Source organism: Serinus canaria, chromosome 10 (assembly GCF_022539315.1).
Source record: "Serinus canaria isolate serCan28SL12 chromosome 10, serCan2020, whole genome shotgun sequence".
Classification (NCBI taxonomy): Eukaryota; Metazoa; Chordata; class Aves; order Passeriformes; family Fringillidae; genus Serinus; species Serinus canaria.
Window position 1 is genome coordinate 11003620 of NC_066324.1, and position 27863 is coordinate 11031482.

General features: G+C 39.1%; 2 protein-coding genes across 4 annotated transcripts; one reads left to right on the plus strand and one right to left on the minus strand.

The window, feature by feature from the left end:
- Window positions 1–979: 979 nt before the first annotated feature.
- On the plus strand, window positions 980–18400 carry MYEF2 (myelin expression factor 2). Of its 2 annotated transcripts, XM_030228237.2 has the most exons (17): window positions 980–1239; window positions 5756–5985; window positions 7194–7246; window positions 8523–8530; window positions 8642–8735; window positions 9585–9776; window positions 10447–10600; window positions 11010–11059; window positions 11147–11210; window positions 11358–11459; window positions 11659–11709; window positions 11784–11852; window positions 12123–12221; window positions 14504–14575; window positions 15768–15970; window positions 16081–16132; window positions 17866–18400. In XM_030228237.2, the coding sequence occupies exons 1-17, from the start codon at window positions 1040–1042 to the stop codon at window positions 18027–18029; spliced, it is 1857 nt and encodes a 618-aa protein (XP_030084097.1). In that variant the 5' UTR covers window positions 980–1039; the 3' UTR covers window positions 18030–18400. The 2 variants fall into 2 exon arrangements, with proteins under 2 accessions (XP_030084097.1, XP_030084104.1); XM_030228244.2 differs by lacking the exon at window positions 14504–14575.
- SLC24A5 (solute carrier family 24 member 5) lies at window positions 18397–27863 on the minus strand. 2 transcript variants are annotated; one of them, XM_050978334.1, is made up of 9 exons: window positions 27763–27863; window positions 26667–26846; window positions 25317–25400; window positions 25124–25227; window positions 24711–24811; window positions 23659–23948; window positions 22526–22732; window positions 19621–19722; window positions 18397–19078 (listed from the first exon to the last, which is right to left on the minus strand). In XM_050978334.1, exons 2-9 carry the CDS (start codon window positions 26731–26733, stop codon window positions 18756–18758), a joined length of 1278 nt encoding a protein of 425 aa, XP_050834291.1. In that variant the 5' UTR covers window positions 26734–26846; window positions 27763–27863; the 3' UTR covers window positions 18397–18755. The 2 variants fall into 2 exon arrangements, with proteins under 2 accessions (XP_050834291.1, XP_050834290.1); XM_050978333.1 differs by lacking the exon at window positions 27763–27863 and adding an exon at window positions 27089–27182 and having other exon boundaries at window positions 23665–23948.

The following is a 27863-nucleotide window of genomic DNA, read 5'->3' on the forward strand; positions in this document are numbered from 1 at the left end:
GGACATTGAGGCACAGAAGTGTGTCCAGAGAAGGGCAGCTGATCAAGGGCCTGAGGTATCATAGCATGGGTCCCCGCCAGGTAATAATTAGCACTGATTCTGTGATTCCAGAAGGCTGATCAATTGCTTTATTATACTATACTATACTTATTAAGAAACTCATCCCCTTACAGATAGTCCGATACAGACAGGCCAGACTGGTCAGTCGAATCCAAACACCGTCACCACTGGCCAATTAAGAAATCACCCTTTGGTAAACAAATCTCCATAAAACATTCCACATGTTCACAATAACAGGTGCAGCAAGTGAAGATAAGAATTGTTTATCATTCTTTTCTCTGATCTTCTCACAGCCTTCCCCAGGACAATGCCTGGGAAAGTTGTGCCTGCTGCTCTCTGTGGAGAGAGCTGCAGCCACATCTGGAGCAGAAGTCTTGTAAGGAGCATCTGTGGGAGTGTTCAGCCTGGAGAAAAGGAGGCTCAGGAGGGACATTATTGCTTCTGACTGTCTGAAAGGAGGATGTAGCCAGGTGGGAGTTGGTCTCTTCTTCCATGAAACAAGAGATAGGGTGATAGGAAATGGCCTTAATTTTCACCAGAGGAGGTTTAGGTTGGTTATTAGGAAAAATTCCTTCACAGAACATGTTGTCCATCACTGGCACAGGCTGCACGGGGAAGTGGCAGAGTCACCATTGCAGGAGGGATTTTAAAGACGTTAAGATGTGGCACTTGGGGACTTGGCTTAGCGGTGTACTTAGCAGTGCTATATTAAAGGGTGGACTTGAAGATCTCAGGGTCTTTCCCAATCGAGTTGTTTCTGTGATTGAGTGATTCAGTGTCTCAGTGAGGGCGGCTGTTGTGAGGCGCAAGGCCGCCCATGCCCGGCCCCGCGTCGCCATGGCAACGCACAAAGCCTCGGCGCGCGTGCCCTCCCCCGGCCGCGAGCGGCGCTCTCGCGAGACTTGGCGCGGCGCGGCGAGGCCGAGGCGGTCGGGGCCCGTTTCAAACCGGCGGTCGCTGGGCCGCGGCCCGGCACGAGATGGCGGAGAGCGACAGGGCGGAGGCGGCCGCGCCGCGCCGAGCCGAGGAGGCGGCCGGCCAGGCGCCACAGCCGCCGCCGCAGCAGCAGCAGCAGCCGGCACCGCAACAACAGACGCCGCAACAACCGCCGCAGGATGAGGAGGCGGCGGCGGCCGCGGCACCCGGTAGCGGCGCGGGCAGCGCAAATGGCGTCAAAATGTGTGTGAGAGCAGGGCCGGGAGGGCGGTGGGGGCAGCGCGGCCGGGGGGGCGGCGGGAGGAGGTGGCTGGGCCCCCCCGCCCCCATGGCTCCTCCTCCGCGGGGCCGGGGCCGGGGCCTGGGGGGCCCTCCGCTCCCGGAGCTCGGGGAGGCCGAGGCCTGGGCACGGGGCAGGTGACGGTTCTTGAGCAGCGGCCGCTGAGGGCTGGGCGTGCGAGGCCGCCGGGCAGGGCAGGGCAGGGTTGGGCTCCGAGCCCCGAGCTCTGGGACCTGGCGCGCCGGTTCCCACGGGATACCCTTCCAGGAGTGTTCCGCATCGCTTCTGCTGCCGTTTACGTTTCCACTTCTTGCCGAAACGGTGTTATTTGTAAAGCCATTGAACTAGTCTTTGTTTACGTGAGAATGGTAAGACAGCCCTATAGTAATTTACTTTCTGAAAACAAACCCCTGACATGCATACATGAAGTTTTCCTGGAAACTGTAACATTTTCATACACGGAGTATGTAAAATTGTGCCTTGCATAGTAGGTCTAAAAGGAACTTAGAATAAGGGAGCTGGAAATACCAGCTCTCTGGAACAATATCATGAATAACTTCGTGTGCGTGGTTGTTCTTGATGTCAGGCTTGGAGGGTTGTCACTCTTTACATGAGCTAGATTTTGGCCTCAGATGATTAGAATTTCAATATCTCTTCCAATCTCATTCAGATCTTGGAGGGAAAATACATTTTCAGTAGACTTACAGTACATCAAAGCTGCTGGCGTCTGTGAAGTTTTGACATGTTCTAAGCAGCCCTGCTCTGATAGTGTTTAAAAAAATGCAAATAGGATCATCTTCATTAAAAAGCTGGAGGAATAAATATGTACTTCATGCCTTTACTTGACTCCCTGCAAAATTTAGTTTACTTTACGAGCTATAAATTCCACTTTACTGTAAAATGGAATTTGTGGATTTGTTTTCGTTTTCCCTAGTCTGGCCCTCAGCTTCCAAACTGCATGTATTAGAATTGAATTTCACAGGATGATTGTCACCCTTTTTGACCTTTTTAGGCCTATAAATTTTATTGCCTTTTGAGATTGCTCCTTGAAGTGAGGTATTTTCTCTGTATCCCTCCTGTCAACAGTATCTTCTTTTCCCTCCGAAACCTCACAAACAAATGAAAAATCCCAGTCATTCTGCCTGGTAGAAGTCACAACTTGAAATGTGAAAGTAATGGGGGGTTCTTTGTAACAGAGATTCAAATCTTATTCTTTCACGTACAGTTTCTAATCTTCCCCCAGATGGGTGTACAAAGGATTAAGCTGTCAGTCTGTGGGTGAAATTTATTACTTAAAAGAAAAATGATTTTATTAACCTGTTTGCTTAGCATTCAATAAATTGGAGAGGAATCCTGACTCAGTTTGCACACTTCCCTAAGTTTTTTGTAGTAGGCACTGGAACAGTTCAGCACAACAAAGCTAAAGTGATCCATGTGCTTTGAAATCACATGTTGTGAACTTCTTCCATTTCTGTCTGCTTATCTTATTATGGATGCTTGTGAGGAGGAGTAGAAGTTTCTTTTAAAAATTCAAGTTTAGGGCTTTCTTGTTGATGTATCTTGTGCTTATTATTTATAGTCTTCTAGTTTTGCATGTGGAAAACTTGTCTTTTGTCTTCAAAACTTTACGGAAAGTTCAAAAGCTTTTTTTTTTTCAAAATCTATAATTGGTCTTTCAAATCCATAAGCATGTGCCCTTTTTTTTGAGAACTAATTGTAGATATCTTTTTTCCAATCCTAAGAACAGTGGTGGTCTGTGATTTCACAGGCAAATATTAATTTAATGCATGAAATGTGTAGCTCATACAGAAAGTAAAGATTAGAAATTATTATTGTTTTCCCCCATGAAAATATCAGTTTAGAGTTTCTGAGTCTATCTTTTCTGTAGTCTGTAGGTGAGTAATGTGACATTGCTTTGAATGTATTTATGATTGAAATTATTGTTAATATTCAAGGAGGAGGATAGAAATTGTAAAAGGATTTCTGCCTCCGGCCTGGTCACTGGCTTGTGTTGGTTTTGGCAGATGAGTTTTGCAAGAAGGATTGTTTCTTTAATTAATCCTCTATTTTCAGCAGCCTGGCTGTGATTCCCAGACCAAGTGCAGTGTGGTTTTGTTTCCCAGATTTAGGAGTTTATGCCAGGCTTGTATCTTCTGTGCTCTCTACTGGTTTGTACAGCCAGGTCTTGCAGAGCCTCTGGATTCCATATTTGGAGACCTGTCTTATCCTGTGCACTACACTGAGCACCAAGGGGCAGTTTCATAATCCTTTAAGCAGGAAAGAGCTTAGAAGGCTGAAGAGAATCCATTGCTCTAATCCTAAAACTTAAGGAAGAACTTGGATTTTTACTAGGAGTCTTGTTGGGCAGGAGTTTTGCATTTGCAAATGGGGTTGGATTGAAAGGAACTGATCTGACTGAAGCCCTGATACTCTGCTCTTTGCCTCCTCCCTTGAATCCCTCCAGATCCTGAATTGTTCCCTTCATTTCACTTCACTACACAGCCACACAAGAATTGTGTTGTCACACAGACAGGATGGTGTGGAGGAGGGATGATGCAGAGGGACTTGGAGAAAGCTGGAACCAGATAACATGTTGTTGACTTGAGATGTTTTAAATTTTACAAATACTTGCCCCAGGGGAGTATCCATGCATTTCCCAGTTGCTAATCCACTCTTAATCCACATATAAACACAAGGACTGTGAAGTTAATCCCATGTGAGTATTTCAAAACTGGGGAAAAAGTCAGGGGAGAAATATGGATGTATTTGATTGTTCTCCTCCCTGAAAAATGCCCAGGCTTGAGTAGATAATACATTTAGCTTCATGGAAAGCTCCTTGCATGTGCTTTTGAGTGCAGGACTGCCACTTACTGCCTTGTTAACTGTGCAGAGAGCTGAAAACTTGTCAGTTAATAAAAATCACTGGTTTTGCTGTATGTTTTGGTTGTAAAACTGAAATGCTGGAAACCTTCCAAACTGTCTCAATAAGATAAAAACTAAGCCTTCTGAAATGTGGGAAATATAGTAAAGATAGTGATGTAATTTAAGAAGGAGGGTTGACAATCATTCACTTCTGTCAGTCCTGTAGGACATCACCTTCTAATTGTTCCAAATCAAGATGCTAATTCTGGCTTTTTAAAAATATATGTTTCTGTAAAAGTACTTTTAAAGTTTCTCTTTAAATAGACAGTGATGTGTAGTTAAAGAACTACTACTAGCTAAGTAGCACTGTTTAGTGGATCACATTTGTGTGGCTTTATTCAGTGACTCTTTCAGTCCAGCAGTTCTGCATTTTAAAAGTAACAGTTCAGGCTCCTTGAGCCTCTGTTGGCATGCTAAATGACCTTGTGATAATAACAATATCAGAAGTGCTGAAGAGTTACAGATACTTCTTCTAATTCTTTTGAAAGTGTACGGTCTTACTGAAGTTAAGATTTGGACTGCGGTGAAAGAAAAGCAGTTTTCTTGTATTTTCATCTAAAAAATAAAAATATTTTAAAAGGAGTATTTTGGTGCTATTGGTGAAGTTTTGAAGGACTGAGGGCCAGGTGTCTGCTTTGTTGTTTTTAGTGGATAATACCTAGTTACTTAATTAGTCTTAGATTCATAGCATGGCTTAATACAGCTGTTTCTTATGCATTTAACAAGTTTTGAAAATCTAGTAGTGATATCAGTGTAACTGAAGAAACATTTGTTGTTCATAGCTGAATTTTAATTTCTGTCTAAAAAAGTCTGGCACAAACTGTGAATAAAAATCATTTATGGGGTAGATAAAACATAATTTGATATAAAAACCTATTGGAGTTGATTTTGATATATTATTATTCCATTGAATTAAGCATCCCGAGCTGTTTCAGCTCTCAAGCTTAGACTGCTACTACTCCTACGTCTGTGGTGAATATCCTATAACTTGTCCAAGTGAGGTGTGAAAATTGCCAAAGCACCAAGGCATGGGTACTATACGTCATTTTTACTCTTTCTGTTTTGGTCTTTGTAGTAGTTTCATAGTTCCATCTCCCTGAGTCTTGACTGACAGGATGTGTGCACAGGTTGCCCAGAGTTGTGGATGCCCCAACCCTGGAAGTGTGAAAAGTTGGATGGAGTGCTGAGTAAGGTGATGTAGTGAAAGGTGTCCCTGCCAATGGCAGGGGCCTTGGAATTAAATGATCTTTAAGGTCCCTTCCAACTCAAACCATTCTAGGATTCTATCATTCTGTGAAATGGATTGTAAGTGAATTAGTAAGATGTACTTTCTTTACTTTATATTGGAACATTTTTTTGTTCTTGATAATGCAGTGTATTTTGGAATTACTCTGATACCATGAATTTATTTTTCCTAATTTGAAAAGCAGCATTTGACAACCTGGGAATTCCAATAGCATAGGAAATACTCAGTTATATAGGTAGGAAGTGAGATAGTCTAATGATCTGACACAAGACTAACAGTGTTTTTGTTTGGATTTTTGTTTGTTAATGTAGGGATAATGATGAGACAGCAAAAGAAGGGAAAGCACCTGTGAAAGAAAAGTTCGTTGCAAAAGCAAAGGCAATTCCTTCTCTTGGAAACAAGAATAAATTCCACCCCTATGCAAAGGAGAAGAATGCAGGCTCTGGAGACAAGAAGGCTGTTAATCGCAATAGAGTTTTTATTAGCAACATCCCGTATGACATGAAATGGCAAGCTATTAAAGACCTGATGAGAGAGAAAGGTAACTTACTCCTTGTAATACACTTCACATAGAAACCAGTGGGGCTTAAATGCAACCATGTGTCCTTTGAGCCACACAGATTTGATTTGACTTTTTTGTTTTGGGCAGTACTTGGTACATCTATCTCCCTTCCCCCTCTTTCATCCGAGACAATTGCATTGCAGGGTAGGCTGGGTAAATGAAGTGCTCACAATCTTCTGCCATTCTGGTGTGATAGTAGAGAGTATATGCATGACCTCATGAGTTCTTAAAGAGATTGTGTTTTGTCTAGTTGTAGTTCTTGTAGATTTTTTTTTCTCTAAGGGCTTTTGTATTTAAGCAACACATGAAGTGTGTTAACCTGAATTATAAGGGATGTCTTTCAAAAGTTGTTTTGTATTTCTTTGGTGGAATCTGGCTGTGGCATTAACTTTGTCTGCATTGTCACTACTGCCATGACTGTTTGTCTGGAGCTTTGTATTAAAAGCTTGTTCCTATTGTTGCAGTTCTGATAGAGAAACTTGAATACCCCAAAAATTGTATTTTAAATTTGGGGTAAAATAATGATAATATATGGATTTTGTAAAAAGTTAGTTCTGTGTTTTCCTTGAAAAATTGATTCTTCAAAAGTAATGCAAAGCATACTTGGCTTATAGGCTGTGAAAAATGCCAGACCCCCCTTCTGTAACTGCTGGCTTATCTGTTGTAAGGTGACGTGACTATTTGATTGGTTTATTTACTTAAACTTCCTACTTTAGAAAGTGAGTCGCTTGCTGTGAAATATTTGATGTGTAAATTTGGTTATTATTGAAGGCAAACTTTTGATTGGAGATATTCAGGTAGAAAGTCACCTTAAAACAGGTGTTGTGAGTAGGATAATAAATGTAACACTTTTCAGTGAAAGTTGACGTTTCATTTGTTAGGTTAAGGGACTGTGTATATCTGAATTTGTTCACCAACTATATCATACTGGCCAAAATATGATCTGTAGTATGAATTAGGTTAAATATAGTTGTTTGTTTTTAGCTTTTGAGAATGTGGCTGCTGCATATTTCTGAAAATTAGCTAAATTATATAGCCATTGACAGGAGGTATGGTTGGTCTGGTTTTGATTGTTGGTGAATAATAGGTGATTCTCTGTAGACTTGTGCACAGGGGCACAGTAAAGAAAGATACTGGTGTTTAAATGCATTGTCTCTTGGTATTTTCCCTTTGTATGTCTTATGTAGTTGGTGAGGTTACATACGTGGAGCTGTTTAAGGATGCTGAAGGAAAATCAAGGGTAAGTGCCGTGGGCAACAATCTGCTAGAGGTTTAAAAGTTCCTCAGCAGTTTTATTTTTGTATAATACCTGTACCAGTTATTGGAAAGTAAGTTTCATTTTCACACTGATTTTCATTAAGGTAGCTATGAGGATTCTGTATTAGAAGTAGTCTGACACCTTCATGCAACTCACACTAGTTGGTTGTAAGGGACGAAGTACTTCTGTAAATGTTAACAAATGGCTTTTACTTAGTTCTTCTTTTTAGCCAACACCTTTGTTTTGGTACAAATCTGTTTCATATAAAGGATGTTCAATAAACCAATCATTTATTTAAATTTTGTTAGTGTAGTATGCTCTTCTTGGGGCCAATAAGTATAAAATGTTAGCTAAGAATAATACTGGGTGAAGTGCCTGATATCACAGCTTTGCAGGATTGGTACTTTTAAACACTGGCTTAATGTATTTACTTTCTTAAAACTAAATGGTTAGAGATGGTTGGTAGCCAACAGAGTGCCTGCAATGAGGCACTAATAGTGAAGATTGTTAAAGCTCCTCTGTCTTCTTAATAATAAGTCAAAAGTTTGGCCAATAGCAGCTCCAAACCTGCAGTGAAGAATGTGAGAAGTGCAGGTTTGAGTCTTAACTGTGGTTGTATCAATTGTTGTAAATTACTTTCTTTAATACTTGTTAAAACTAAAACATGCTGTCAGCTTTGCTATGCTTTAAGAAATCCTCAACTCTTTGCTTGATTAGAAGGATGCTGGTGCAGTCAATAAGGTTATTTTCTTATAAGGTAGTTTCTCAATTATGTTGTACTGAAGAGGTATGCAGACTGCTTTTTCATTGTAGTGGTGTACTTGATGTAGGTAGATTTTAATTTTGTAGTTAGTGGACAACTTTGAATGACGTGATGAGTGTCTTGATTGGTTTTTGGTTATGTTTTGGGGTTATTTTCTTTCTACCCTTTCCCTCCCACCTCCTCTTCCCAGTTGTCCTTACATGGATCTGTGTGGCATTTTTCCAATTCTGGTTTGACTCAAAGAGCATAAGAGACAGTGTATTCTCTTGCATTTGAATGGTATGTATGCTGAGAAAGTAGGAGAAATTCAGATTGGCTACCACTAAAGAGCATATATTATGGATTTTGAAGCTGAAAATAACATGTATAGTTACTTAACAGTGAGCTGGGATCTTTGACTGGAATCTTCATTGCTCTGTCATATGTGCTGACTGACTTCTTTTTTTTTCTTGCTTGTTTTCTCTTTACATATGATGACAAATCTCGTGGATATAGGGCTGTGGGTAAGTTTCTTTTTTTATGTGTGTAGAAACACACTGCTATCCAAACATTCTGTTAGATTTGGAATGTTAAACTTTATTTTAATACTCTAAATGTTTTGATCTCTTTCTAAGTGTGGTTGAATTCAAAGATGAAGAATTTGTTAAGAAGGCATTAGACACTATGAACAAATATGATCTTAGTGGAAGACCCCTGAATATTAAAGAGGTATGTTTATTGCTGCTGTTTTGAATTTGAAATAGTGAAGATACCAAAGCTACTGAGATGACCATACAGGGTTTTGAGAATCTTAGATGTGCAATTTCCAGTTATATTTTTTTTGAAGTTTTTTTAATGGGCTGAACTGCCTGTTGGCTTGCAGAAGGTTGGATACTATGCCGAGTAAATTGACAAAAAGCATGTCCTAAAGTCAAAATAATCTAATGCTGTTTTTTTCTTAAAACAACTTCACTTCATATTTTACCTTAGAGTTTTTCCAACCTAGGTAATCTATATTTATATTGCTTACCTGCTTCAAAATATGACAGAGAATGAGCTAATTTTTAGACCACTACATATGTGTAAAAATGGGGCTGGAAATAGAAAGTCGTAATGTCTGGAAAGTGAAATAATGTCAACATTTCTATTGTAGTGCTGTAGTATGATGGTATCTGATGCTGTTCTTCATGTCCTGTTACAATTTTAATAATGGTATTAATAAATAATACAAAACCACCACCTAATGAAATTAATTCAGTTCTTGGAAGAAAGTGCTAGCCTGACAGTCCTTTAGCTTGAAATCTTTTCTACTTGTCCATAGGCTAGGTACAGCATGTGAAGTGGCAGTGCACACTTCCTCAACAAGTGCTTTGCCAATATGCCTCAACCCTCATCTGAAAGGACCCACCTCTAGAGGTGAGGGAATTAGGGCTCCATGCTAATTCACCCTCTGACATGGACAAGTGTATTTATTAGTTGATAATTTTGATGGGTTTATGCAGAGTTTCAAATAGTACCATTTTGTTTGTTGCCAGTCCAGTTGATGGTTAAGTGGCTTTGTTTGTGCTCACATTTTAGGATCCTGAAGGGGAGCATGCTCGTAGGGCACTGCAGCGGGGAGGAGGGCAGTTTCCAGTAGGACATGGACCTGATGCAGCACCTGGAATGATGAATTTGCCACCTTCAATTCTCAATAATCCAAACATTCCTCCTGAGGTTATCAGTAATTTGCAAGCAGGCAGGCTTGGATCCACGATTTTTGTTGCCAATGTAAGCTTAAAACTGTACTTTATAACTTTATTGTTTGATCTTTGTAAGACATCTTATACCTGTGTAGTTCAGATTTAATATGAAGAGGAGGTTGGAAATAGTTCACAGTTAGTATATTGAATTGAAAATTTTGGGTATGTATTCAGATTTTGGACATGGAAAGATGCATTAAACTCTTGAGACTGACATTCACTTCTTATTATTGCAGTCATCTGTTGATTCAAAAATATTTTATACATCTTTTCACTATTTACAATTGCATTTCTTTTTTATTAAATATATACGTAAGTTGTTTATCTTGCTGGTTTACTTTAGACTAACACAGCAAAGTTCCAACAAATATAGTGGTTCAAAATTTATTAGCACAAAAGACTACTGTATTTATATGAGGTCTTGTAGAATTACAGCTGCTCTTTCAAGAACCAACCCAATGATAGTATGTTAATTAAAGTAAAATACATGTACATATTGTAAAATATTGTAAAATACATGTACAGTTGGTGATATTTTGGATTTTGACACAGAGTGTCTATATTACAAAATCTCAACTATTTACAATTTTCAACCATTTTGTCAATGAAGAGTTAACAGCAATGCAGAAAATCTCTTCCAAATGTAATAGCAGAACAGAGATGTACACTGCAATCACTAATGTATTTCTGTATTTAAGCTTGACTTCAAAGTTGGCTGGAAGAAACTGAAGGAAGTATTCAGCATTGCTGGAACTGTGAAGCGTGCAGACATCAAAGAAGATAAAGATGGCAAGAGTCGAGGAATGGGGACAGTTACCTTTGAACAAGCAATTGAAGCTGTTCAAGCAATATGTATCCTTGGTTTTGAAAAATAATTGATCATGTATTGATTAGTCTTTAATGGTTCTGGCAGCATAGTTTTGCAAATGATGCTTATTTGCCTTGTAGCTACGATATAGGAACTAGAGTGTAATACTGTGCAGATTACATTTGTAATGCCTGAATTTACTACTAAATTCTAAAAGTTCCTCATGATGTTGAACAAAATTAAAATACCTGGCAGTGGGACAATTGTGAAACTAACTTCAGTGTACCTAACAGCTTGTATTGCAGTTTCTGGCCCTTGAATTGGGTTTCTAAAGATAAGGTAGGGAAAGATAAGACTCACAGTAATTGGACAGAAATATAATAAGTTATTACATTGATTCATCAGAAACAGTTAAGTTGCCTTCTTAAGACTCCTTGACTTGAATTTCTTCAGCTATGTTCAATGGACAATTCCTGTTTGATAGACCTATGCATGTAAAAATGGTAAGTTGCTTTCATTTCTTTTTACTTTATATGTCTCTGCCAGAACATTGAAAGGATCATAGCATAACATCCTTGTTTTTTTGTCAGGATGACAAATCAGTTCCTCATGAAGACTTCCGTGTTGTGGACAGCAAAAGCTCACAATTACCTCGTGAGTGCCTGCTCTGTTTTCTACCCCCTGCACTTAGTATATGGTGATCCATGTTTTCATGTTAGTTTACTAACACTTTTGCTTACTGGTCTCTGTGATACAGAGGAAAGTCTCTCTTCTGATCATACTTTTTTGTTTGTTTTTGAGGTGGTCTTGGTGGCATTGGTATGGGACTTGGACCAGGTGGACAGCCCATCAGTGCAACACAGCTGAGCATGGGTGGTGGAATGGGGAGCATGGGTCCGGGAGGTAAATCCATATTCTTCATTTTTAAGTTATACAGAGCTAGTTTAAAATTTTTAATGTTTAAAATTGTCATTTCTGTGTTGCAAAAATGACGGACTTTTGACAAAGCAAGCCTTGTCTAGTGTGCTTTTGAGATTTTAACTCTGACTTTTAAAAAATCCATTAGGGTGTACTAAGTGTTGTTTATCTTTTTGGTTTAAAGGTATGGGAATAGACGGCCCAGGATTTGGTGGAATGAGTAGAATGGGAGGCGGTACGTGCAATGAAGTTTTTTGCATTAAATATTTCTTTAATACTGTATAGAAAACACTCTTCCTTATTTTGCAGGACTTCCTGGATTTCGTGGAATGGAAGGAATGCCTAACATGGGAGGATTTGGAGTCAACCGAATGGGAGGTAGTTGAACACCGTTCCTGTACACTTACTAGTTTGCTAATATTTATTTATTAAACGCTCTCCATTTGGGGGTGGGTAATATAGATGAGTTCAAAGGAAGTAGTTGCATGAGTGGAGGCCTAGGAACTGGTAGGAGAGAATAGGTGCCTCTGACTTGTGCATTAGACTCACTTCTGTTTAAACAAGCGGCTGTGAAACAAGTGTAGTAGGAGCATCAACTTAGATGTAAATAACAAAATATTCCTGTTTTTTTTACTTTGTTCTTTACAGAAATGTTCCGTGGTGGAATGGGAGCAAACATGGAAAGAGAATTTGGTCGTGGTGACATGGCATTGAACCGTGGTTTTGGAGAGTCTTTTGGAAGGATGGGTATGGTAACTGTTAAATTTTCTGTGACGTAGTATTGGAAGAATTTTGCTAGAAGGAGACCTGGTTTCATTTGGTCATCTTCTGTCTCTTCTCCCCCAGTCATTACTGTAAGGATGTAATCTGAGTGTTCATTACGGTCACCACATAAGACAGGGGTTCAGGTGTGGAGGGGTTTTTTCCCTCTTTAAAATATGAATGGAATAGCTGTTTGAGGAAAGCATTTACCTTCATACTTTATATTTTGTGAGGTATTAAATCTTTGGGGTGTTGAATTATATACTTCTGATAATCCTGAACATGGTGTCCATGTACAGCCTTTGTAACTTCCATGAGCCTGTTTTGCAAATGCATTGTGTAACACTGTTTGTACTGCAGATCAGGAGGCATTGAACAGGAATTTTGGTGCCCTCAGTTTTTGTCCTGCCTTCTGAGCTACTGTAGCTCAGAATGGTATTTATTGGCCTCTTCTGTAACTGAGCCAGGATTATTTTGTTTATAGATGATGTCTTGTTGGTAGTGGGGTTCCCTCGAATGAGTTACTCCTGTGTCTTCAGTGGCTCTTGAGTGGAAGAGCTCAACAGTAGAGCCTTCTTGCCCTTGTTTGCTATGCTGTTACCTGGATGAATCACAGAATCCTTTTGGTTGGAAAAGATCACCGAATCCAGCCTTTAACCCTACACTGACAAGTCTACCACTAAACCAGGTTACCAAGAGCCACTTGTACATGTCTTTTAAATCCCTTCAGGGATGGTGACGCCACCATTTTATTGGCCAGCCTGTTCCTATGATTGACAACTCTTCCTGTGAAGCATTTCTTCAATATCCAATCTGAACCTGCCTGGTTTAACTTGAGGCTGTTTCCTTTTGTTCTGTTGCTTGGTACTTGGTAGAAGAGACCGACCCCATGTCTCTGCAACCTCTTTTCAAATAGTTACAGAGAGCAGAAAGGTCCTCCCTGAGTCTCTTCCTCTCCAGGCCGAGCACCCCAGCTCCCTCAGCCATTCTTCACTAGGCTTGTGCTCCAGAGCCTTGATCAGCTGTATTGCCCTTTTCTGGACACACTCCAGCACCTCTATGTCTTTCTTGTTGTAAGGGGCCCGAAACTGATCACAAAATGTATTATAGGAGACAGCTGTTCTTCCTCTTGCCTGTTTCTTGTACTTTTCCATTCCCTTAATTCACCACCTTGAAAGAGAAGAACTGCTAAGAGCATAACGTTCATCTGGTCTAGAAGTTGATTTTTTTTTTTTTTTTTTTTTTTTTTTTTTTTTTTTTTTTTTTACTTTTATTAGTCGAGGCAAGTGATAGTAAAGGGTAACTGTTGTGTGCTTATCTTCAATACTGATAACCGTGTAGAAGTGGTAAGAACATAATAAGCTTGTCCTGTGAGCTAGTCTTAATGCCTCGGAATGAATGTCCTAGAAATCAAGTGTATGCTTTCACTCTGGCTACCTGCATAAGCATCTATTTCCTGAGTGAAAATGCAAGGCCACTTAAGTTTATGTTTCTGCAAGCAGTAGGCTTCTGAGTCTTCTGGTAACATGTTGGTTTAAAAATTCATGAACATGGCCACTGTGAGAAACTGATGGGGGTGTCTTTCATTCAGTAGATCCAGCAAGCTTCAATTTACAAACTATCGGTGAACTGCCCATTTGAATAGTGTCCTGAGAACCAAGATTAGAGATTCCCAGCTTCACCTTAAATAATGGAAGGAAATTCCATGGTAGAGACTTTTAATAGATACTCTGTTTGATCAGGGAAGGCCCTGATGTATTCCTGTTACAGTATTTAGGTTAATGCTATCTTAAGAAGAAATACTGTGAAGGCATTTGGTTTTAGTAACCTTGAAATCAAGGAAGGTGTCTTTTATTGGGCTATAGTATCAGAGTGGAATTGAGGATGTTTGATTTGCAGCAGAATTGTTGACTTTTTATACTATCAAGTTCATATAAATGAAGCCTTGAATTTTGAGGTTGTTTTTCCCAGTGTGGGAAATGGCCCATTTAGTTTTACCATGTTTGTGCTGCTGGCAGGCTGTCAGAGGGGAAAAAAGCTAGAGAGAAATTAGACTAGTTTAAATCCTGTAGTAGAAAAGGAGAAACTAACTTTACTAACAAGGTGTTCCTATTTAGTTTGTATAGTAAAGGCACATGCTCGAGTGCCCTTATAGAAAAATATTGCCAGGTAACATTGAGAACAGTGCACTTCGTTAGCGTGTACTTTGTTTTTTTCACTAACTGGTGGTTTCAGTGTATGTCACTTCATTATTTTTCTCTGTTTAGGTGGTGCAATGATTGGTGTTTTTGCAGGAGGAATGGGAGCACCTAGCATGGGCCCAGTAAGATCTGGAATGAGTAGGTTAACTTGTTTCAATAGAACATAAATGCATAGGCAATGTAACAATACCGTGTACACCTGCTTGTATCAGAGGAACTTAGTGTAGTGTAGTGTCTTGCTGTTGAGGGAAGTAGAGCTTCGTTGCATGTGACAAGTCTAACAGTTTTCAAAGCTGTTGAGGTTAAAGTTCAGAGGAAAACTAGCTAATGCAGTCTTTCCCTAAATCTTGTATTTGGAATGGTTTCAGCTTCTAGTTTGGAGGGAGAAGTGATTAAAGTAAAGTTGTGTTTCAGAAACAAAGACAGGCAGAGTTGCTTGAGTAAACTTCATGAAGCCGACCCTTAGTAATCTGTCATCATTGAAATAAAAAAATCAGCCTTGAATTTCAGATTATCCCCCAGTTTAATTTTGTGCAAAGGTCCAATACTGAGTTTGTATTGCAGCAACTCTCTGAGTTCCTCAGGCTAGAGCAGATGAGAAGCTAAAATCTTGCTAGTGTCAAACTTAGAAGGCATAAGGCTTAAAGAGAGGGTCCCTCATGAATGGTATCTTGGTTGTTTTACTGTACATTAATTTTTACTTTTGAATGCTGTTGCTCTTTGTTACTTATCTAAATTAATTAATACATTTTATTCCATGTATGTACTTTTTATTGGGGTTTCAACTGTGACACATAGGAAAGTTCATTCTCTTTACAGTACTTGCAGTAACTTCTGTCCTTGGCAAAAAAAAAGCCTTCTCTAGAAGATTTTGTAATTAGGTGTGGGTGCATTAAATTAAGCTGAATATAAATGATGGAAGCCAAATAAACAATAGTATATCTGGTCCAATTATCTGTATCTAAGTATTGCCACAGTTATTTATTTGATCTTTTTGGCAAAGGGTATCATTTTTTTTAATTAAACAAGACAGACTTTGAATTCTTGTGTTCAACATTTTGCTATGTTAGATGGTATGACTAATAGCTTGATGCAGTTTGGTTTTACTATTTTAGAACTGACACTCTATATCTTGTATAATACTTTGTCTTAAAATACTTGCCATGCTCCTCGATAAATCACTGTGCATGTATAAAAGTTATGGTTTATATTACGGCACTTTTAATAAAGTTATTCTTCTTCTGACACAAGAACTTTATTTTATACCAAATACTTGTGTGTTTATTACTAAAAGGAGATTTTATTTTATCCTCCATTTCTCTCTGTGTAGGTGGTGGAATGGGTGGTATGAACAATATGGCTGGAGGAATGGGAATGGATCGGATGGGCTCCGGTTTTGATCGAATGGGACCTGCCATGGGTGGAGGCCTGGACAGGAACATGGACATTGATCGAGGATTTGTGCCTGGCCCGATGGGAGGTGGCATGAGAGAGAGATTAGGCTCTAAAGGCAACCAGATATTTGTGAGAAATGTAAGCAATGAAATATATAGGAACCACAGGCTTATTTTGTGTGTATGTTGGATTACATGCTCTTATTCTCATTGTAATATTTTGTTACCAATAATACTTTCTTATTTTAGCTTCCTTTTGACTTGACCTGGCAGAAGCTAAAGGAGAAATTCAGTCAATGTGGTATGTATATGAACCTTACCCCTGTTAATCTCCATGGACGTCATGTGTTTCGTGGTGTTTATTAGGTAATAACAGGAAGACTGTTGTTTGACACTGAAGAAGAGTCTGGCTAGCTTAATTTTTCTTGTTTCACCCAGCTTTCTTGAGTTATATAAATAATCTTTAGGCATGCCAGAGCACAAGACCGAGGTACTGTGTGGGCTATGTTGGCTCTGAGTGCTCATATGCTATAAGCTTTAACGTATTCATTTAATAAAATTAGTCTTTGATTTTTTTTCTTTTTTTTTTTTTTGACATATTCTCTGGCCAGTAAAAGTATATAATGTAGTGTTTCCTGTGACTTAAATATGTGCAGGAGCCTGGATCTGTCCAGGTCATGCATTACTTAAGAAATGGTGCTGCATCAAATTAGAGTTAGTAATTTTGCCAGTGTATCATTACAGGTTTTATCCATATAGATGATCCTGGTGAGCGTATTTGCAGGCTATAATGTTCTCCTTTACCTTAAGATATAAATGTTTGCTACAAATACTCAATAATTGGTTTTATCTAATTCAGAAAAGTTGGTCTTTTAACAGAAATAAGTGAAAAATAAAGCTTGACTGTCGAAATATATGACATGTTTTGAAAACACATTTTCAGAATGAAGAGCTTTAACTGAATTACAGGATGACTTCTTATTTCAGATAGACAGAAAAGATAAATAATCTAAAACATACTACTGATGCCTAAGACAGTAATCATACAGCTGTTTACAGATTTGCTATAAATTAGACCTTGTATTTCAATTATGAAAAATTGCAAGCTGTTGATGTTTTCTTTATAGATGGAGGATATAGCACAACAAGTTCTTTCTTTTTTTTATAAGTCTTAACCTCCTGGGCAACTTTCTGATTCACATTTTTTTTTCATTATCTCTGTCACCTAATAGATGTAGTAATTATGTTCAGTTGCTTTTAAGAATTATAAGTGACAGATTGTGTTCATGTCAGTATCATGAAAAATACAAAGACTGTTTCCCAGTGTACCACTTCTATCAGTGAAAGGACAGTCTTACATGATATTTAAAAATAAAAGGCTTTGTATTCCAGGGAAAAGTTTTTTCTTCCTAGTGAGATTCAGGGGCACAGGAGGGGTGTGCTACAACATACCACAACCAAAAACTCATTAGCTCCAGGGAACTGAACATTCTCAGAGGTACATCTTTATACAAATATTTCTTTGTGAGTTGTGTGTCCGACCTCAAGGAAGCTCAGCAGGAATTGGATAGTGCATGCTACTTTACCACCCCTCCCAGCCTGGTTACTTAATTGTTTTAAAGGCTTTAATTTTGCTCTGCAGCTTCTTACCAAAATTGCTTGGTATGTTTTTGTGATGAACAAAATGGACTGGATTAAGCTAGTTTAGTTAATGCCTATCAGTACTCACACTTCTATCAGTATGAAACACAAACCTTTGCCTGAGTCTTAAAGGGCACTTTGTTTCAAACTTGAGGTCAAATACAGACATGCTTCGGGAAAGATTTGAGATAGTGGATCTGGATTTGGATTCCTTCCTGCTTTTTTGTCCCGTGTCACCTTGCCTGATGAGTGAATGTACCATCAGTCTGAAAGTGCCAATTTCATATGTTCCCCTAGATTATACTTAAAAATGTTTTTTTATTGCTTCTGAGTTCTTTAAGTTGTTAGTATACTGAGGACTTGAAATAACTGCTGTTTAACTTATTTATTCAGGTCATGTAATGTTTGCAGAAATAAAAATGGAGAATGGAAAATCAAAGGGCTGTGGAACAGTCAGATTTGACTCACCAGAATCTGCTGAAAAGGCCTGTAGGATAATGAACGGCATAAAAATCAGTGGCAGAGAAATTGATGTCCGCTTGGATCGCAATGCATAATTTAAAACTGTGTGTTCAGGAACATTCCTATGTCTGTTTAGCTTCTCTGTCTTAGTAAGTCATTTTTAGTAACATTGTATGCTTACAAAAGCTGTAAAAAGGAACTTTTAAATCCCACCAGCCTTTAACAGTATAGTGTTTAATATACTGTGATACTTGTTAACTGAATCTTACTATGTTTGGTTTTTAAAGACAATTCGCCTGATTTTTGTTGTTTTTTTAGAGGCACTGAGCACCTGCAGGTCCCTATAGACTGTGGGGATGCTTTGGATGCTCAGTGCCTTTGGAAAATTAGGCCAAGTGTCTCTAGTCATTCAGTTTAAATGAATGGTTATACTGTTTTTAATAAAATAAGCCATTTTCTCTGTTAATCTCCAGATTGCATAGTGGGATTTATTTAGTGTTTTCTGATCTTTTTTTTTCCCCGCCAAATGTGTGTATTGACATTGTAATGTAAGAAGTAGATGTCTTTTTCAGAATTTTGGTTTTATATGTGCATTGTAGTCATACTGTAATTCTTGATTCTAAAAGAAAGGGCTCAAATTAGGCTGTGATGTTTTTGTTCTACTTAATATTACTTTATTGACATGACTTAGTTCTGTATATAAGATTTAGAGCCCAATGGGAGTTTGGAGTTGGTTTTTTAAATTTTATTTTGACTAAATGAAGAAACTGATCTTTTTCTCCTGCTTTTATTTTTTTCATCAGCATAATCACTGATTAAAACTAGTTACCACAGACCCTTGTAGGATTGTTTCCTATGATGCCAAGTTCATATAAAATTGATAATACAGTAAATACTAAGTACAGGACAAGACAAATTGTTCCCAATTTTTTATCTATTTTCCAGCCATTCAGGTGAACTGCCAGAAAAATAAAACCAACAGAACAGATAAGAGAAATGGCTGTGTATGTCAGACCACTGCTGTTCACTTCTATGGGTCCTGATGTATTTATAAAGGCAGTTTTTATAAACCAGGGTATTCCCAAACACAGCATATCAAATACATTGGATCCTACAATGTTAGACATAGCCATATCTCCATTTCCTGTAAAAGAAGAAATACAAATAAGTTGGCTTAATTGTATTGCATGAAATTGCCAAACTGTTTTGGAGGAACAGACTGCCAGCCCTCAGTTTCTCACAGAGCACCCTTTTCAGATTTTGCGTTGGAAGAACTGTAGTCATGATTCTACAGAACATGGGTACCACAACCATTAAAAGTCTCCCTAAATCACCAGCATCTGCACAGTTGCACTTAAAATTAAGCTAGACAGGCTATTATAAAGTCCAGTTATGTTTAAAATACTGAGACCTATAGTTGTGTTCTGCAGTAAAACTGTAATACTTAAACAACAAATAAACCAATCCAGAATACTTCTCTGAGATACTCCGAGAAGTTTTTAAATGTCTGAGCCACAGCTTTTTCAGGTAAGCTATTTATTTATTTTTAGTTTACTTAAGCTCTAGAATCTGGAGCATGGATTTTGAGGTTACTCCTTGAATTTATCAAAATGCTGACCATTCTTTCTTTTTGTAGTACCTTTTAAACACATCTATTGGCATTTGCCTAAATACTAAAATCTTTACCTTTCCGAGCCACCAGTACACTTGCAACTGTATCTGGTACACTTGTTCCTGCTGCGAGTAGTGTGAGACCCATGACTGACTCTGGGATTCCCAGCGTTTCACCTGCAGTTGAGAAATAAGGGTAGAAAATGCAAGTGTGGTTTTAGTTAGGGCTCATTCACAGAAAGTGCTTTGGACTTTATTTGCTGGAGAAAGAATCAATAATCATACAGTAATTTCATATGTAATGTGAAATTACATATGAAATTACTGTATGATTATTGATTAACTACATGTGAGGTGAAAGAACCACAAAGCAGTTAAAACTAAGAGTAACAATATCCTTTCCTTGTTCTTCAAGTCTGCAGTGGTCAAGACAGTATAATTTTTTATGATTTTTTTTCTTGCAGATAAAGCAGAAGTTTAAATATCTAACAAATTACTACTCCTTTATTTTTTTTTTTCAACTTCCAGAAAATACTATAATCTCTTACAGTTTTTGGCATCTCCTTGTTAGTGTTCAAAAGTCTCATGAAGCAATAACTCTTACAACCTTTCTTTTTAATCCCCTCAGGGAAGGGGAAAAAGCACATGAATTTTCTTGGGGAGGACAGTTATTAAGATATTATGAGAATACTGTCTCAACTACATGCCTTTACCATTTCATTCCAATTAGAAAGTGATTTGGAAGAATCAAAGTACAGAATTTTTGTATTACTTGTAAGTACAAGTAACCCCTTAGAAGTGTGAGTTCCTTTAGGGAAATATTCGTTTAAATTTGAAGAAAAGTTTTAAACTGTTATTAGGAGGGCAGCTTATTTTTCCCTAGTCTCTATTTTTCTTAGCCCCCAAATATCCTGTAACCATATTAATTTCTAACTTAAATACAGGGATTCTTCAAAACTGTTTTAGCAGTTGTACCATTCAGATGCATCAATATGCTGAAGTATTTGATACCTCTAGTCAAGCTACAAAGTAAATAATTTTTCTTGAACGTTTTTGTTCACTAAAAAGTATCTTAATATTTTTTATTGTTGAAATCTGAGTTCTTATGTGAAATATTTTGACATATTTAATAAGAGCAATTTTATTTAAATAAGAGGCAGTACACTAAGCTAGGTCAGCAATGCTTGTCTATTACTTACCAGCTTAGTCTAGAGAAGCCCAGTAAATTTATATTTGCAACTGTTTGTTGATTTCAGAGGTACTAACATGATCCTGTTGCAGAATTTGTACTCTCTTTATCCTTCCATCACATATGATAGATTTGTAGGATGAGGGACCAACAAATCAGCTTATAAAAATCATCCAGGCTGGAAAATCATGGTTCAAACCAAGGTGAAATATGAATGAACCAGCCTTATGTACCCAACATTAGTTTCTAGCCCTCTGAAGGTTATAAGACAGAATATAAACTCAGGAGAAGCTAATTTTTCATTTTATTAGATAGATTTATCTTCTATTTAATGTGTAGTGCTTTATTTTCTAGCAACTGACCATTAAGACAGAAAAGTGTTATTTTTCTAGGCTTTTGTTAATTTCCTGTATCAGTTGCAATGTGTTGCTGTAAGTAGTCGAATTTTCTTTGCCAGCAACAGAAAGATGTACTAAATTAGGTTTGTTCTTGACCATCCCAGTTTAGTGCCCAACTATACTTTTGTGACATTCTGATAGACTGATTATGCAATGATAGAACCTTTTGAGTTCTCAACCTTCATGAGAGCCTGGACTTGAATATATTGTGTGTTTAACTTGTAGTGTTTTAACATGTAAATAGAATACAATTTACCTAGAAGTAGTGGGCCAAAGACCCCAGTACTACCTGTGATGACTCTGGAAAGTGAACTAATACACTCTGGATCTCCACTGTACCTACTTTCATTTGAATGAATGCTTTGTCTTGTAGAACAGCAATAATGTTGACTTGGATCCTGTTTCAAAGGCTTCTAGTATCCAGACAGTGAACCCTTGCTCTTTGGGTACAAGTAGAAAATTATTTAACCAAGGGGTTAACATGGTGGGTATAATACTCAGTGATCTACTAGTAATTTCTCCAAGGTTTACTGAGTGTGTAGGTCTGCTTCTGCACTGAACAAGGAGTTATTCATATCTGAACTAGCAGAATGCTTGAGTAGGATTAGTGAGCTATAATGTGAAAATGGCAAGCTTTGAAAAATTTTTGTAGAGTTTCAGTTTCATTTTCTGCTTATTCTTAAATATAAAAACTGGATGTCTTTCAAGCTGGAGAAACAATGAAATGAGGAGACCTTTAATACCTCAAAGTATTTTTAGGAGATGGTTTTTTTTTTTTTTTTTAGTGAGAGTATGGACTTTTTATAAGTCCATACTCTCACTTTATTGCAATCCTTTTACTGCCCCACTTTATGATGCAGATCTGTAAGAGGTCCATGTATACACACTCCAAGAATGTTTAATAACTTCTCAAATGTGTTTTTCTGGCAGTGAATTTATTGCCAAATCTCTTACTGCAATGTTTGTGAAAAACACAGGTATAGAAATTACAGATTTTTTCAAAAAACTTTGACCTCTAATTCTAGTCTTAGGGGATTTCATGTTTGTCAGCCTTCAGCTTGACAAGTTTATTGCTGTGTGTCTAATTGCTTTGCTTAATGAAGCAGTTTAGTGAAACTCAGTTTTTTAAAAACAGATCGGGATTTTTTTAGCTACATAAAGTTCTCATTTATGTGATGGTAAGCAGTGTGAAGCAGCTAAACTCTATAAAGGGTTCCATCATTGGATAGAAGAGTGTGGCAAACTAAGCAGTCAAACAGAAGTTTCTGTTGTTTTTCTTTGTTGTGTTTTTTACAGCACAGTCTGAGTTGCTAAACTCACTTTTAAAGGGAAACCTCACAGGGAAACCACACAACTTTTTCAGTGATTCCTGACTACCATTTTAGGTACCCACCTGCTATTGTAACCATCCATACAAGAACATAAGTTATTGCAGAAATCCATGCTGCTGAAATTAAAAATGTCACCATGAACCAGTTCCTCCAAAACTGTCTTCTGCAATCTGGTATAGTTAAATAGAGTAGTGTGATAATAGGAAGGGATAACACCCACAAAATTCTCTTCATATCTGCTTCAGGCATGGTAAAGACATTTGGATGATCTGTTGAGGAAAAAGTAACTTTTAAATTGTAGCATTGAGTTTGAACCCATAGCATACAGTATGTTACTGTCCTCTACTTGTGAGAATACTGAAAAAAGGTGAAAAATACTTCTTCCTCAAGTTTCAGCTGTAGTATTACCCAGTACCTACATCTGTCTGGACAAAATTCTGAAATCAAGTTACTTCTGGGGAGATTCTGCTTGTATATATATTTTCACAATGAGAATAATCACCAGTAAAATAATCTCCCCAGGAAGTGGTTGGACAGTTCTAAGATTCAGATGAACAGGTGCTGGTCCATCTAGGACCATGCTTTTGCCGGGAAAGGTTGGACCAGATGATCCTTGAGATCTCTTTCCAACCTAATATTCTATGATTAAAATGTTTTTTATTACATCACCAGGAGAGAACTAAGGTGGATGAAAAATGAATTTCTTTATAAGGGTTTGCCCATAGCATTTACCAAGAGTAAGCACCAACTGCTCTTTTTTGCCTAAGAGGAAACATGACTTGTGGCCACATCACAGCTGTCCCTTTACTTTTGATATTCTGCATATTTTGGGCTGTGAACCTGCCACTGTCATAAGGAAACACTGCATATTACTACAGTACCTGTGTGGCTTTCAGCTGATAGTGCATTTTACAAGCAGTGTTGCTGAGAAGTTTCAAATACACACAAGAAAGACAGAAGTTCTACTACAACACAAATGAGCAACTATCCTTGCATTCCTCTAGCAACTAACTTTATATGAAAACCATCACTCTGACTTTGCTCAATGTTATATTCCAAGTTAAAATAACAATGTACTTAAATACTAGGCTGGAGTTATTTTGTGAGCAAAATCCTAATACTATGTGAGAATCTGCTCTTGATCAGAATTGATGTAGACAGGCATGCGGAGTGCTAGAGACAGCTGTAACAATACCTGTACCTTCAGAGATTTCATCGAGCCCATGTAAGCTTGTTGAAAGTTGAGAGTAGTCCAGCTCATCTTGAAAAATTCCACTGTCTGTTCTTGACTGTTGACAAATTAGAGGTCCACTCTCGTCCCTCCATCCAATCAGTGGCTGCTGCTCTGCACTCTCTTCCATGGCTTTTGTAAAACACGTGCAGCAGGGACTGAACTTTTTCATGAGGTATTGGTTGATTTTAATGTCAAAACACAGTACCAGAATATAACACCCATATATCAATAATAGGGATGCACTTTCATACCTAAAATGAAAACCAAGTTTTATATAACATGTAGTATAAAAGAACCCAATTGTTGGATAAGAAGAAAGAGAGAAAATTTGCATGAATAGCAAAAGGAGAACACACAAAAGCATCTTTTTGCAATTGTATGGCTAATGTCATGGAAGTTTGTGAGTGTCCCCATGTCCTTCAGTAGTTTGAATAACTCCCCTCTGCAGAATCTTGTTTGTGTATTGTATAGCTGCATGTTTTTTCAGGGGATCTTACTGATTGAACATTTTCCTGATGTTTGCAAAACTGAGTCTTCATGTGATGCTTAAATTATAAACTTCAAGAGACTTAATGCTGGACCTGACTGTCTTGTTGAGGTAACAGGAGTTTCAGTGTTGATGGAGGAGTTAAAACATCAGAAACTCATTATCTCCTTCTGGCAGACAAATGTTTTCCAGAACAATGCTGCTATGAAAGGAAAGGCTTAAAAGGAGTAAATGCTGAACACTAATTGCCATGTCAGAACAATTGTGATAGAAATTGTGAAATCTGTACAGACAAACCTATGCAGGTCAAACTTCATAAATAGGCAGAGTTTGAATGTTTAGGTAATAATCTTTACAAGCATTGTGACTTTTTAAGTTTTTTAAAGCCAACAGGATGTTTATTTGTGTTAGTGAATGGCAGTTCAGGCTACTTGAAGTTTGGGGCTTGGGGATTTTCATTTGTTTTTCAAAACACTGTCTCACAAATCTCCAGTCAACAGGAATTCAACACTACTTGTGCTCTTACCAGTAAATTCTGCTGTCAGATATCATCGCAAGGACCGCTGCTGCACTGATGGTATATGCCAGACAGTCTCTGAACAGCGGCCAACAGGATAGCCTCGAAACCTGCAGATCAGTCATGTACTTTTCTTAAACCTCTCTGTAATACTTTCACTAAGTGCTGTAAATGCTGCATCAATATGTTGTTTCTATATTATGTAAAAATTAAAGATTCTTAGGAATGACTTAAGTATGATATTTAACAAGTTAGTGTTTTTAAAAACTTTCATAGCAAGTTATCTTAAAACTGATTACATGCTGGTTTTGCTACTAAATAATAAACTTGGCAGTTGTCATAGTCAGTCTCTCTTGGCTTTTGTTGGCAAATGAGAAAGGATGACTGTTTGGCTCTTAGGAACTATCAAAGTTAATACGTACCACACTGGAAAACAGCCCACAAGCTGCAGAAATACCAAGAAGATTATATATTGCTGATCCAAGGATGGTGCTGACGCCAATATCTCCCTTTGTCACAAAAGCTCCTGTAAGGAAATTGACTCTCTGGTATGTTTCAGTTTGGCATGCGAGGAAAATAATTCTCAGTTATAAGGAGTAGAAACACATCTCTTACCTAGAAAAGCAGTGACAAGCTCTGGAGCAGAGCTTCCAGCAGCCATAAAAGTTGCTCCAGCTACATCCTGTGAGAGGCCAAGGCCTGAGGACGGAACAAAAATAATTGCTTAAAAAAAACTGATACTGCAGTAGCCTGTACCTTTTACGTTCACTAGTACATAATAGTTACTACTACAGTTTAGTAGATTAAAGTTTATTTTCATACAGTCAATGCGTTTATATGAGATTCATTAAAGTAATATATTGAAAGTTAGCCTGATGCATTGGGCTAGTTTATTTCTCTTGTAAAGTTTAAATCTCTTGTAATATCAGCATTTGTATGCAGGATTTAACTGTGTTTCCTATTGGTACTAATTGTGGGGAAAATCTATGGACTGTAGTGTGATATTGCTGCATGATCCATATCAATTCTATCCATCTGTCTATCTTCCAGGGAAATTTGTACTTCTGTATCTTCATATACCAGAAACATTAGTTAAATTCAAGCCACTGCTGTGATCTTAAAATCAAAATTTCATTTTGTATAGACAGTATAAGAGCCTGTGTGTTGCTTCAGAGAAATGATATTTTTGTTCTGGCAAATTGACTTTCTGGAATGTAACTCACTCAGTGGATCAAGTCCTGCACACAAAACTGGGACGTATGGCTGACCATGGCACAAGTCTGACACATGCTTATTTATCATCAATGAACAAAACACTAGCTCTTATGGCAGTGTATAAGCCTACATTTGCTGTAAGTGTTCTGATTTGGAGGGGGTTTTCCAGTTCATGGATGAGTTTCCGTAGGGAATTTTGTTAATTCTTGGCAGTGAAAATCTGAACTCCCTGCCAAGACCATCTCTTTACTTCTGAAGCCAGGGGAATTGTTGCAGGTTGATTAGATTTCTTAGAACCGTGGTAACCATAGAATTCCTGTCCCTCCTGTGTCATACCTTTAATATGTTAGCAGTAGCTCATCACTACTTTTAAAGAAAAACAAACCCTAGAAAGAATTTTGGTTTCACAGATCACCATCCCTCCTATTTTTTTTTTACTAGCAGTTACCTGGACATTGTACTGTGCAACTCAAAGTTAAATTGCCAGTTTAGTTAATACTGAGGAATCTTAAGATTTTCCTCCAAGCAGAAAGAAAGCAAATATTAAATGAATACATGTGCAGTGTAATCACTAGGTTTTTTCAATAAAATATTGATCCTGTGTATCAAATTAAGTATTGTATGGACACATCTGTGCATGGTAAGTGAAACTTGTTCAGTGTTCTTTCAGAGCACTCTGAAGCTTTTTAAAAGGGAAAGTTTTATGCCAAACTTCTCAGTTTCCAGGAAAAAAGTCAGTATGTCACTTACATTCACTGATGATCTCTAGGGAAGGTAGGAAGTAATCATCACACACAATGGACACGGCCAAAAACATGTACAGTATAATTATGAAGTAGATAACGATTCCTCCATCCTTCCTCTCCTGCGGCGTGAAAAATCCTTCAGGAAACTCCGATGAAGACGAGAGGATGCAACGCGTCCCGTTTCCTGAAAATTGAGCGCAAAAGTGTTACATATCATGACACCTTCCCATTCCTCAGGCCCCGGGACGTCTGCGGATTCGAGCTCCGGTGGAGCACAGCAAGGACCGCTGCAGCGATGCCACCAGAGCGCCGCACACCTGCGGGGGGGACAGAGGAGCCAGCGGGACCGCGGGACGGGCTGTGCAGCGCTCGAGCGGACCCTGGTGCCCTCCCGGTGTTCCCGGTCCCCTCACGGTCCCCCCGTACCTGCGGGGTCCCCGGGGCGCTGGGCCCGCGCTCCCCAGGCCGCCAGCGCCGCCAGCAGCACCAGCGCCGCGCGCCGCCGCGCGCCCGCCCGCATCGCCCGGACTGCGCGGGCGGCAACGGCGCGAGCGGCAACGGGGCGAGCGGCAACTGCGCGAGCGGCAGCTGCGCGAGCGGCGGCCCGGGCGCGAGAGTCACGTGGGGCCGCGTCCCCCCCCTCCCCTCAGCGGCTCGCCCCATCCTGCTGGGGTCCCACCAACCCCCAAATTCCACCGCCCCTCCAGATTCCACCGCCCCTCAGGGGTTCGCCCCATTCCGGAAGGGTCCCACCGGCCCCCCCAAATTCCACCGCCCCTCCAAATTCGACCGCTCCTCCAGATTCCACCGCCCCTCAGGGGCTCGCCCCATCCCGCAGGGGTCCCACCGCCCCTCTCAGCTCCGCCGCTCGCCGCCGGCAGCGAGGGGCCCGAGAGTCCGCGGGCAGCGCCTCCGAGCCCGAGCCGCGTCCCACAGGGAGCCGCACTCCGGCCCTCGCCCCGTCCTTCCCTGTGCTTGCGGGAGAGTGAAGGTTTTGACCATGGCGTGTTCGGCCTTGGTGCGAGGTGCTGACCGAGATACCCAGGGGCTGTGTGGTGTCTCGGGACGCAGAAGGTGAATTTAAACTTACTCCTCAATACCTTTTTTTTGCTGTGACAATTTCTGCTTATTCCCACCTATTCCCAGGATTTCTGTGCTGGGCAGTGGGAGCACCAGGCTCACCCTTCAGCGGGGCAGATGG

Coding starts and splice junctions, on each gene's coding strand:
- MYEF2 (XM_030228237.2), top strand. CDS start 1,040: ATGGCGGAGAGCGACAGGGCGGAGGCGGCCGCGCCGCGCCGAGCCGAG. Junction 8,736..9,584: donor GACCCCTGAATATTAAAGAG/GTATGTTTATTG, acceptor CTCACATTTTAG/GATCCTGAAGGGGAGCATGC. Junction 11,710..11,783: donor AATGAGTAGAATGGGAGGCG/GTACGTGCAATG, acceptor CTTATTTTGCAG/GACTTCCTGGATTTCGTGGA.
- SLC24A5 (XM_050978333.1), bottom strand. CDS start 27,182: ATGCGGGCGGGCGCGCGGCGGCGCGCGGCGCTGGTGCTGCTGGCGGCG. Junction 26,847..27,088: donor GCGCCCCGGGGACCCCGCAG/GTACGGGGGGAC, acceptor CTCAATTTTCAG/GAAACGGGACGCGTTGCATC. Junction 19,079..19,620: donor TGTACTGGTGGCTCGGAAAG/GTAAAGATTTTA, acceptor CTTCTTTTACAG/GAAATGGAGATATGGCTATG.